This window comes from Quercus suber, unplaced genomic scaffold (genome assembly GCF_002906115.3).
Source record: "Quercus suber isolate HL8 unplaced genomic scaffold, Cork oak 2.0 scaffold_204, whole genome shotgun sequence".
Lineage (NCBI taxonomy): Eukaryota > Viridiplantae > Streptophyta > Magnoliopsida > Fagales > Fagaceae > Quercus > Quercus suber.
Window position 1 is genome coordinate 412,962 of NW_027069662.1, and position 12,821 is coordinate 425,782.

At 36.3% G+C, this 12,821-nt stretch overlaps 1 protein-coding gene across 1 annotated transcript; it reads left to right on the forward strand.

The window, feature by feature from the left end:
* Window positions 1-691: 691 nt before the first annotated feature.
* On the forward strand, window positions 692-3,018 carry LOC112028402 (peroxidase A2). Its single transcript, XM_024061088.2, has 4 exons — window positions 692-947; window positions 1,062-1,253; window positions 1,343-1,508; window positions 2,299-3,018. Exons 1-4 carry the CDS (start codon window positions 738-740, stop codon window positions 2,715-2,717), a joined length of 987 nt encoding a protein of 328 aa, XP_023916856.1. The 5' UTR covers window positions 692-737; the 3' UTR covers window positions 2,718-3,018.
* Window positions 3,019-12,821: the final 9,803 nt, after the last annotated feature.

Genomic DNA, 12,821 nt, shown 5'->3' on the forward strand with positions numbered 1-12,821 from the left:
AATAAAATAAAATAATAATAAAAAAAAAAACCTACCTCCAAGGTTTGGTCTAATGTCAAATAATACAGAAAATTATCTAAGTTGTCCCCTAAATACAAACGTTAGCCGAAAATATATTAGCCAAAATCTCACGAATAACTTTTGTATTTTATCCTAATTTATTTTAACATCATAATAATAATAATAATAATAATAATAATAATAATAATAAATTTTAAAAATACAACACTTAAAATATCACATAAAGATGTTAATCGATCTTTCTGACTCGTAAGCCTAATAAGCAGTGTTCTTCTATTAGTGTCTTAGTCTGATAATAAAAATTTATCATTAAGAACAAACGTCATAAATTGAAACTATTTATAAAAAATAAAAATAAAAAAATAATTTCAGTTCAGTTTTTTGCCCCTCCTTTTTTAGTAGTTTAAATCTCTCCTATCTCTATTCTAAAATTTCTTTCTCTTATTCTTTACTTTGCACCTAAATGACCTAATGCATTATTAAAAATTTGAACGTTTGAATTATACAAGAAGGGACAGAGAGACCCCATTTGTTGACTATTATGCTTATATTAGTAATATTAAAAGCTCGTGATAACCCGCGCAATTGACTTTTCTGTCCAATTGTGAAGTAGAGTACAGTGACATATTTCTATATATAGTGGCTATATTGGGCACCATTCACCAACGCCACAGAGCAGAAAATTGGAACCCAATTTACAAGTAGGCAAAACAAAAATGGGTTATTCTTCTGCTTTTGTAGTGGCAACCATTTTCTTAACACTAATGCTTCATGAATCAAATGCACAATTGAACTCCACATTTTATGCTAACACATGTCCGAATGTGTCTAGTATTGTGAGTAATGTCATTCAGCAGGCTTTGCAATCTGATTCCAGGATTGGAGCCAGTCTCATCCGACTCCATTTTCATGACTGCTTTGTTAATGTAAACTCAAGACTCTTTATCCAAAAACGTAGTCTCTCTTTATTCTGTCTCGGCTTTAAAATGATTTTTCTTTTTAAAAGTAGGCATAATGAGTTAGTGCTTGTTTTGTTACAGGGTTGTGATGCTTCAATTTTGTTAGACGGTACTGCAAGCTTTCTGAGCGAGAAAAACGCTGCTCCAAATGCTAACTCCACTCGGGGCTTCGATGTCGTTGACAACATCAAAACTGCTCTTGAAAATTCATGCCCTGGTGTTGTTTCCTGTGCTGACATACTAGCCATTGCTGCTGAAGCTTCTGTTTCTTTGGTAAGTCTCTACAACATATTCCCAGGAAGAATAGAGGGTGGTCATTTATTCTTTGTTCAATTACACAGACTATAATGTATGTTTTGCAGGCAGGAGGTCCTACATGGAATGTATTATTGGGGAGAAGGGACAGTCTAACGGCAAACCAAGCTGGAGCCAATTCCTCTATTCCGTCTCCGGTAGAAGGCTTATCCAACATTACTTCCAAGTTTTCTGCAGTTGGTCTAAATACTAATGACCTTGTCGCATTATCTGGTACTTATTTTTTTACCACCCAAAAATCTAGCTGCAAAAAACTCATTGAATGTTTTAGTTTGTTAAAATATAAGGAAGAAAAATAAAAGATCTAGAAAGAGAAAGAGACAGCCAAAAGCCTACACAACTACATCTATTCTATGCTTAAGGTCTAAGTTTAAGGAAAATGATGGTCACACGCCACTTATTACACCCAAAAATTACGCTAAAATTGTAACTTGAAATCATAACTTTAGTGCAATTTTTGGGTTTGTGCAAATGTGTCTAAGTTTAAGGACACAACTTTTATGCCACAATTTTGATGTGATGAGTGATGGATCTATATGAAAATAATTTTCTAACACTCACAGTCAACCACCACAACAAATTGTAAAAAAATTGTAGTAAAAAATGTATAAGAGTTAACAATGATATAAAAGAGAATCTCTTGATTGGACTAAAATAAGGGATATTAATATTTCTTGATTATAAACATGTGCTAAATGTGATGCAAGATAATCAAACACAATTGATTAGGTACTTAAAGATCTTATTCATCGTGAGTTCCGATTAGCTCAATTGGTAATTTCTCGTTGTGGATTAGAAATATGATATTCGAATCCTACCTCCATTAAAAATCATTTAATGTCTTCATTCGATTATAAAGAGTAATCATCAAAGTGCAAACTTATAGGCCAAAACTTTATAGTATCTATATAATAATAATAATAATAAAAAGAAAGATCTTATTCAGCATGTTTGACCAATTTCCATTGCAGATCTTACTAACTACGTTTGACAAATTTGACAGGCGCTCACACATTTGGACGTGCTCAATGTCGCTTATTCGTTGGCCGGTTATACAATTTCAACGGCACAGGCAACCCTGACCCAACAATAAGCCCATCATACTTGGCTACACTCCAGCAAACATGTCCCCAAAATGGTAGTGGAACTGTTTTAGCCAACCTTGATCCTTCAACCCCAGATAGTTTTGACAACAACTACTTCACTAACCTTCAAAACAATCAAGGCCTTCTCCAATCAGACCAAGAGTTGTTCTCCAGCAATGGTTCTGCCACTGTCCCCATTGTTAATAGCTTTAGCAGCAACCAAACAGCTTTCTTTCAAAGCTTCGCTCAGTCCATGATAAACATGGGAAATATAAGCCCTCTAACCGGAAGCAGTGGGGAGATTAGGTCGGACTGCAAGAAAGTTAATGGAAGTTAAGCTATCAAAGTGTTACATCAACTTGAGCACTGTATGGGAAGCCAATAAATTCTTAGTTATAGACTCTTTTTTTATATAAGAATTCTTAATTATAGACATGTTTCTGCAAACAATCAAGAAAAGAATAAACAGTTCTGTATTGAAAGTTCAAGAATGACACGCAAATGTTTGGTACAAACATTTCTACAATTTTTGATTAATCTGGTAATGGTGGGTCAGACATACTTTTTATTGTACTATCTTGCACACAATTTGGATCGTGGAATGGAACACAGTAATTTAAAGTAAATTATTTAAGTCACCATCGCTGTTACACTACTTTTTTTCTTTCTGTAAAGTAAAATGTTCATTGAATGAAATAAAGGTTAGACAGTTATATCTTGATTTGTCAATTAAAAGTGAAAAGTCCAAGGCCACAACAATAATAAGTCATTCAACCCCATACCAAAACCACCCTCTCCATTTACAAGGACATGCACAACACTATTACAAACTTACAATTCCTCCGGCCCAAATATGAAGGGCTTAAACGGAGAAAATATTAAGTTATTAACCATTCGAAACTTCTTCTTTTTTGAACTGTTAAATAGACCTAAAGCCTTTTGTGATGTATATTTTTGATGATCTTGATAGGATCCGTGCTGTTGTAAATGTCTAGTTTCTGTTTGTTTGCTGCAATAAAAACTTTCATGACTTTTTTCTTTTCTTTTATTCAAAACTATCTCAGGAGCTTCCCAATGCAGATAGGCCAATATTCTTCTTTCATTCCTTCCACCTAGCTTCTTCTTCTTCTTCTTTTTCTTTTTTCTTTTTTTTCTCCCTCAATAATAACTTGATTGTGATTGTTATCCAAGGCTACTTTGACTGCCAAGTTAACCGGCATAATTTCTGATACAGTAGCAACTGATAACATCACAAAATGCACCTATGATAAGACTTATTATTAAAAGGGAAAAGTATCTCTCTCTCTCTCTCTCTCTTTTTTTTTCTTGAGAGATAAAAGGGAAAAGTATCTTCTTCTTTTTTGAGAAAATAAAGGGAGAAGTATCTACTTACCCTAACAAAAGTTAAAATATAATCTTATAAGGTCACCAAATCATGCCTATAAATCCCTCCCTAAAATAAACACACTTTTTTTTTCCCGGATAGAAACTCAACCACGCTATTAGTTATTTTTTGGTGAATATTTAATCCGTGTATTGTGAAAACTAGTGGAATTAATTAAGCCATGTCATCTGATTTCAAATCTTATGTTCCATTCTCTCTGTTCCACTCTACGTTCCACAAATAAAAACTTGACATATGATCATTTATATAATTAATTGCTAATTTTCTGCCTTTCTTAACTTAGTTACCTAAAAAGATTAAAAAAAAAAAAAAAATGAGTCAACAAGTCGCCGCCACCAACACCACAACCATCTTTTACCGGCACCACTTGTCAGTAAAAACGGGTAGTCAGAGAAACAAAATAAAGAAATCCTTGAGTAAAAATCCTAACTAGCAACAGTCTTTTGTCTCCTGTTTCTTCTTTATTCGTTCTTTCTAAAGTCTTTATTCATTCTTAACCAATATGTTGACAAGTTTCTTATTCAAATCCATGATGGGTGCCCACCGCCTCCTTGTCTTCTTCAAATCTCTTAACAGGTTTTAATTATAGATGATGGCATCCGCCAATAATAACAAATACCAATACCCAATAATGGTGGTAGTAAATGGTTGTTTCTGACGGCATTGAACGCATCTGCAATTGCTAATAGAGCCAACAATGGCTGGTGGGGGTGGTAGTGGGGCACACGGCGCCAGCGAGTGATGGCGGTGGTGCCCGTGACTAGCGGTGGGAATGTGTGAACTGTTGTGTTTTAATGGGCTTGGTTTACCTCCAGTAATGGTAATAGTAAATGGTTGTTTCTTATGACATTGAACGCATTTGCAATTGCTAATAGAGCCAACAATGGTTGGTGGGGGTCGTAGTGGGGCCCACGGCGCCAACGAGTGATGGCGGTGGTGCCTGTGACTGGCGGTGGGAATGTGTGAATAGTTGTGTTTTAATGGGCTTGGTTTACCTCCAGTACTTTTTTAACTAGACATGTCATTTTGTTTTAAATATACAACACGCAGTGGGTTTTAATCCTCACTTTTTATTTAGCTAGTAGGTGATGTGGCAGCCTCTTATTAAAACAAAAGGAAATTTTTTTTTTTAAAAGTACTGGAAGTAAGCTAAACTCTAAATTTTTAAGCTTTTATTTAATTAAGATAACTAAATTAAGAAATGCAGAAAATTAGTAATTAATTAAATAGATAAACATGTGTCAAGTTTTTATTTGTGGAACATAAGGTGAGAGAAAGAGAATGAGACAAAAGATTTGAACTTATGTCATCTCTCCCTCCAATATAATGAGACGCAGCTTCGGTCCGATGCATTAATGCATTGGATCCAAGGTTGTCAAAATCGCGATCCGGATCGTAAAATCGCACGATTTTACGATCCTACCTCACCAAAAAGATTAAAATCGTAGCAAGATCGTAAAAATGTTAGGATCGTAGGTAGGATCGTGTAGGATCGTATAGGATCGTAGGATCGTATGGGATCCTACCGATCCTACCATTTGGCTTTTTTTTTTTTTTTTTTTTTTTTTTATGTGAGATTCATTTGGGTCATTTGGGTAAGTCCAGTAAGATAATCCACGGTCTACCTAAAGGTCCTAAACCCACAAGCCCAATGGGTTATCAGAACCCAATAATAAATTGAAGTCCCAAATTTACCCCTATCTCAACATAAAATCTCAAAAAAACCTTTAGTATTAAGTTAAATGTTTTCAAAAACAAAACCTAAATATTTTAGAAACACTAAGCTCCAGCAAACCAGCACCTCTGTCCCGCGCCTCCACAGTCCTCTGTCGAAAACTCAGCCCTTCTTAGCCTTCTCAATGATGTTGCCGTGAGCCATCCCATCGCTGCCTTTAAGCTTTATGGTAATTTGCTTTGGTAGTTAGTAGTTTATCATTTATTTGTACTTTGATAGCTTGATTCCAGATTGTTGTGTTGTGTATATGATTTTGACAAAGCTTTTAAAGTTTTTATTTTTCTATTTTGTTAACTAAATTAAGTAAAATTTGAAAAATTATGAAACAGGATCTTCAGTATTTGATTCTTTGAGAAATATTAGTAAACACAATTAGTAGTATAGAATTGCACACAATTAGCTAGTTTACCTTAGATTGAGAAATCTCTTTTGGATTACATATTGTAAATTTGTAGTTAGTTATTTTGTTGTTAGCTAGTTTTTATATGCTAACTAGCCTAACTTGTTTTGGATTTGGAACTTAGAATTTGGAAAATATTTTCCATATATGTAGATAATATTTTGGTACTAAGTTGCTAATTAAACATGTACTAAACTTTTTAGATATATTATGTCAAAAGTTAAATATATTTTGTTTCGATAGAATGACATAAGAGCGATGTAGTATGTGCAAATTACATTTTATTATGCAATTTTTTTTTAATGGATGGATTCATATTTTAAGTGATTATATAACATACAAAGTCATTATCAATAGGTTTTTTGCTTAAAATCTGAAAATAGGTAGGATCTTACGATCCATGATCCGATTCTACGATCCACGATCTTACCTACCTCCCACGATCCTACATAGGATCTCGATTTTGACAACCTTGATTGGATCTGTTGAGATATATATGAATACATGACAAATAATTGATGTGAACACACAGAGTGCTAGACTCAACCCTTGCCCATATAATGAACCTATCATTGTCATAAACCCTTTATCCAACCAAAAATCAAAACGATGATTTTTTTTTTTTTAATTATGAAATGAAAACGTTATAATTTTGAATAAATCATATCCTACTCAGACCCAGACGAACAAACAGAGCTTTAGCCTTGGCTTCAATTTGAAGTCGCCATACTAAAACAACGTATGGCACCTTAGGCACGGTAGTACATTGCTATCTCATATAACATCTGTTACATCAAAGGTAGTTCCTCCCTCCCTCCCTCCACTTAGGCTATTAGTGACAATTTTTTTTTTTTTTTTTTGAAGGCGAATTAGGGACAAAATTAAAATATGTAATTAAAACATCTATTATTGAATATTAATACTTTCGGCTTTATCTGTTCTTATGAATAAACAGTTATACCAAAACCTAAAAAGGGTACAAATTTAACCCGTCCAACCATGTTATAATTTATGTTAGATTTGCAATTTTTATTCTCTTTCAAATAATTAGCCCCAATAAGACGTTGGGGGGGATCTTTTTCTCAAGTTTTGCTATGATATTGTTTTTTTATTTTTAGTAGCTCAATAGTTTTTTTTTTTTTTTTTTTTTCGAGAATGAAAACTACTGCTTTTATAAAATCAGCCAAGTTTGGCAAAGAGTACATCAACTAAGTGTGGTGAAACATCCTCCACCCACACTGACAAACCTCTAACATTTCTTGCATGTCTAGCTAGGTTATGGGCTATTTTATTACCACTTCTATGGACATGAGAGAAGTCAATACAAGTACTTGAAACAAGCATGGATTTTGCTGACTCCAGAAGGTGGCCAAACGAAGAGAACAAGGCTTCTTTGCTTCGGAGGGAGTTAATCACTACTTTCGAGTCTCCTTCAAGTACAAATTATGCAATACCCAATTCTTGTGCAAAGACCATCGCCCTTGCTGCTGCCATGGCTTCCATTATGTTCGATGAGAATGGCAGAAGGCTTGTCTGATAACGAGGCTATCACATTTCCTTGACTATTGTGAACGACCACTCCCAGTCTAGCCTTGCCTAACTCTGGAAAGACGGCTCCGCTGAAATTTAGTTTAAAGCAATTCGAGGGAGGCAAACTCCAATGAGCATAGGGCTGGGGTCAAGGGCTACTGAAGGCTGATTGAGGGATTGTTGGCTTTGTGGGAAATTAGCCAAAGACTAGGTAGCTTGTTGGAGGACCTGTGATTTGGGAAAAGCATTTGAATTGACTCAGAGCTGGTTGCGTCGATACCAAATCGTCCACATCACCATAGCCATGAGTTCCAAATTTTTCCTTTTCTCGTGAAGCACACTAATTAGGTCTCTATTGTTTGAAATTGCATATTGTCTCTAATCTTCAAAACCTAGAACAGCCTTCCATATTTTGTATAGCATGGCACATTCCCATAATGCATGAATTGCCGTTTCAAACTCCACACCGCACTGCTCGCATTTATTTGCCATTAAAATCTTCCTCCTTGGTAAATTATGCTTTGCTAGTACAGCTTGATTGCACACTCTCCACATGAAATACCGCACTTTATTAGGGACGTTAAGCCCCAAATTTGATTACAAATTCCACTTTGTCGCTGCTGGTTGGCTGTAGGAATCTGCATAGAATTGAGTTTAGTTAGAAATTTGGAACCGGAGCTTACAGTGTACTTACCTAAGGGGTGAAGGGCCAAATGATCTTGTCCTCCACAAGAGTGCGGCTCAATGGAATGCTGAGAACCAAAGCAGCTTCATCAGGTGACAATAATCCACGCACTAAATTTAAGTCCCATGTTCTTGTCAGTGGATTGATGAGACTAGAAACTCTCCCATCTTCAAAGCCTAGTACGATATCAGATAAGACTCGTGGATGTTCCAAAGATGGTAACCATGCATCATTCCATATGCTCACGGCCTCTCCACAGCTAACCCTCCATCTTGCACCCTTAAGTAGAACATCTCTTCCTTTTAAGATGCTACTCCAAGCATGTGAACTGGTGCTAGATTCTTGAGCCTCCCAAATGCTGCAATTTGGAAAAAAACAAAAAAAAAAAACAAAAAAAAAAAAAAACTTCATTTTAAAAACTCTATAGAAGAGGGAGTCCTTATTATGAAGTAATCTCCAAGCTTGCTTAGCCAAGAGAGCATCGTCGAAGTTGGCTAGATCCTTGAAGCCCATACCACCTTCCTTTTTTGGAAGGCAAAGTGTTTCCCATTTCACCCAGTGAACTTTCCTCCTTTCTCCTTTCTGACCCCACCAAAATCTTCATATCAAAGTCTCAATTTCTGAGCAAAGACCCAAAGGAAGTTTGAAACAGCTCATAGTGTAGGTTGGAATAGCTTGGACAACTGTTTTGATTAAGATTTCCCTTCCAGCTTGTAAAAGGAGTTTCTCCTTCCATCCTTGTAATTTTTTCCAAACTCGTTCCATTATATAGTTGAAGCTTACTTTTTTGTTTCTGCCTATCAGTGATGGTAAACCCAAGTATCTCTCATACTGAATAATTTCTAGAACCCCTAGTGCCAACTTTATCTGATTTCTGATATCGTCACTAGTAGATTTACTGAAGAAGATTGTTGTCTTGCTTCGGTTAATATGTTGGCCTGAACATCTCCCATACACTTCCAATATGTCCAGAACTCGTTGGCACTCCTCAATGGTGGCCCAACAAAACAACAAGCTATCATCTGCAAACAAAATGTGACTCAGTTGTAGGGTGGCAAAATAAGCCCAAACCCATTTGTCCGCCCAAACCCACCTACTCTAATTGAACCCAAACTCACCCAATTATTAATTGGGTTAAATGGGTATCAACCCAATTAGACCCAGGATTATTAGGTTTTAACTAAAAACCCATTGAGCCCCATTTAACCCAAAAATAATATACCCAAATTCAACCCAACCCTTTCCATAAAAAATAAAAAATAAATAAAAAGATAAATAAAAAAATTCAAACATTTCAGTGTTTCTTTTCATTTTCTTTCATTTTTCTTGACCTCCAAACACTTCTTTCTCTCTCTTTCTCTCTCTAGCTCCTATCTAGAACTAATGGAATCCCTTGGAGTACTCATGCTCATCCCGATGAACTCATACCTGGAGCAAGAGCTATGGCTGCTTCAGATCAAATTTAGAGCTCGAAAATCTCAGAGAGAGAGAGAAAGAGCTATGGCTGCTTCAAGAGTATCTTCGTGCATAGCAATGGCTACGACGGCAGCAACGTCCTTGTCCAGGCTCTCCAACCGCGCCTACGCCGACGGTCCCTTGAAATCCAAGTCAGATAAGAAAGCCCAAGCCGAAGACTCCTCCAAAAGCTTCGGTTTCGATCCTGAATCACTGGAACGAGGTGCCAAAGCTCTTTTCGGAATCAACAACTCCCCCTACTCTAAACAGGTTTTTTTTTTTTTCATTTTTATATAATGAATTTGATTTTTCCTTATGCTTTGTTTGGTTGCCTAGAAAACATGGGAAAATGAAACGAAATTTGATCAATTAAGAGACCATGTGTATATGCCCAACCAAATGTAGCAATAAGATATTAATCATTTCTTTTTTGCTTTGAAATTTTTTTTCACAATTTGATATATCAAATGGCTTATTTAAAGTTAATATGGACTAGAGAATTTTCTTATTAATATGGCTTTGGGCAGGTTTTTCTACGCAGAGAAGCTTCCTTCTTCTCTGTTTGGTTCCTGAGAAAATGACAGTCTTTTATTTATTTTTTACAATTTTAATTCTTTTATGATATGGAACTTAAAATTAATCCTCTTTGTTTTTGTACTTGTTGTTGTGAATTTCATATTGTATAATTTTGATAATTAGGTAATTGGGTAAGTTGGGGTTTACCCATAATAATTGGGTTGGGTTGGATTTGGGTTAGAGGCAATTAGTTAAATGGGTTTAAAGGGTAAATGGGTTTTATATACACAACCCAATTATGCCCACCCCAAACCCACCCATTTGACACCCCTATTTAGTCGTGGACTGTTTCTACAAAGAGAGTAGCCCTTGATGTGGCCCTGTTGAGAGGCTTGGTTGATCAGCCTATTTAGACCCTCGGTGCAAAGTAGGAATAGGAAAGGAGAAAGTGGATCTCCTTGTCTAATGCCTCTTGTTGGAGTGATCATGCCTTTGGGTTCCCCATTCACCAATATGGAATATGTCACAATTTTGACACATAGCATCATAAGGTGGATCCAATGCTCATTGAAACTCATTTTTTCTATAACTAAAGACAAATAATCCCACTCTACTCTGTCATATGCTTTACTCATGTCAAGCTTGATGGCCACATAATCGTCCTTCCTTGTGTGCTTCTGCATACTATGTAAAGACTCAAAAGCTACTAGAATATTGTCAGAAATAAGGCAACTTTTTTGTGAAAGCACTCTGATTCTCAGTAATAATATTTGGCAAAATTTTCTTAAGTCTATTTGCTAGAACTTTTGAGAAAATTTTATACAATATATTGCACAAACTGATCGATCTAAAATCAGAGGCAAATTCAAGATTTTTCTTTTTTGGAATGACAGTTATAAAAGTGTGATTGAGGTGATCAGGTAAAGTAACAGAATTAAGATAATGCAACACTGAATTAGAGATATCATGACCAATTAAGTTCCAGTAATACTGATAATAGAGAGGAGGCATACCATTAGGTCTGGGTGTCTTTAGTGGGGCCATTTGGTTGACGGCTTGCTTTACCTCCAAATGAGTGAATTCGAATGAGAGCATGGAATTCATATCCTCAGTAATTACTTTCTGAATGGAATTTGTAGCCATGGAATAGAATTGCTGGTTGTTTGACTGGAGAAGGTCCTGGTAATAATGCACCAGGCATTCAACTATGTCCTCATTGGTGTCCACCACTCGACCATTTGGATCTTTCAATTTTTGGATCAAATTTTTCCTCTTCCTCTGAGGCGCATGGCTGTGAAAAAATTTTGAATTTCTGTCACCAAATTTAGCCCACGTGACCTTTGCTCTTTGGAACCAAAGTCTATTTTCTTTATCAACCAATTCGGCTATCTCCTTTTGCAACACACAAATTTGATGATTATTTCCAATTCTCATGGCTAATTTTTCGGCCTCCTTTAAGTCCTTTCTCTTCCAGCTCAATATCATTTTGACATTTCCAAAGCAATCCCGCTCCCATTTGCGAAGCTCTTTACCACATTTATCTATTTTGTGCTTGACATGGTCATGATCTTCCTCTTCTCCCCTTGACAATCAAACTGCCTCAACAATATTTGAGCACCCACTGTTAGAGAGCCACATTTCTTCGAACCTAAAAGTTTAGCAAAAGAGGGAATGTCTAAACCATCCAAGGTTATCCACAGCGGGGAGTGATCCGAAGAATCTGAGTGCAAATGGTGGATTTTTGAGCCTATAAATTTTATGAACCATTCGTGGTTGGCCAACCCACGGTCTAATCTCTCCCACAATGAATGTCCATCCGCAAAATGTTTTCTCCAAGTAAACTGATCTCCCACATAGCCAAGATCAAGGAATCCACATTCATCTATAACATCCCAAAAAAGTTGCATCTGAGCCTGACTTCTATTATTTCCTCCTAATTTCTCTAAGCTTCTTGTGATTTCATTAAAATCCCCAACACAAAGGCAAGGAAGATTATGTCTGGTATTGAGCAACCTCAGCTTATTCCATGCTTCAGCTTTCTTGTGTGTTACCGATTCTCCATAAAAACCTGTAAATCTCCATGCTTCATCACAACCTTTATTAATTATATAATCAATGTGGTGTTTGGAAAAAGAATCCACATGAACATCAGTGGAATTTTTCCAATATAGAGCCAAAGCCCCACCACCTGTAGGGTTTTTTCCATATAAAACATATTATCAAATTTAATGTTTCTTTGAACTTCTTTTAGCCTAGCTTCATCCACCCACGTTTCGGCTAAAAACACAACGGATGGATCTTTTGCCCGAATCACTACTTCAAGCTCCTTCCTTGTACGCAGGTTCTCAAGCCCATGACAATTTCAAATTATGAGACTCATTGCACTTGGCAGGACTATTGAGCAGCCTCCGCCATTGGATTTTGCTAACTTTCTCCCTTTGAAACTTGTATTTTTTTGGTAGGTAACTCAGGGAAATACTCTACTTCTTCTTCTCTGTTTCTCTTTTTACCATGGGGCTCTGTGGTGGGTCAGTCTCCATAGGGTTGTCTCTTGCCAATTTCTTCCACATGCGTAGGGTTCTGTCTCCTTGGTTAGGTGATGGGGAGTTTTCTGTCACATGGCGTGTTTAATTTTGAGTTATTAGTGTTGGCATGGAGGGAGCTAGTTGCTTCTCACCGATTAGTGGGACTTGTGAGGCCAATTAGATTATTTTC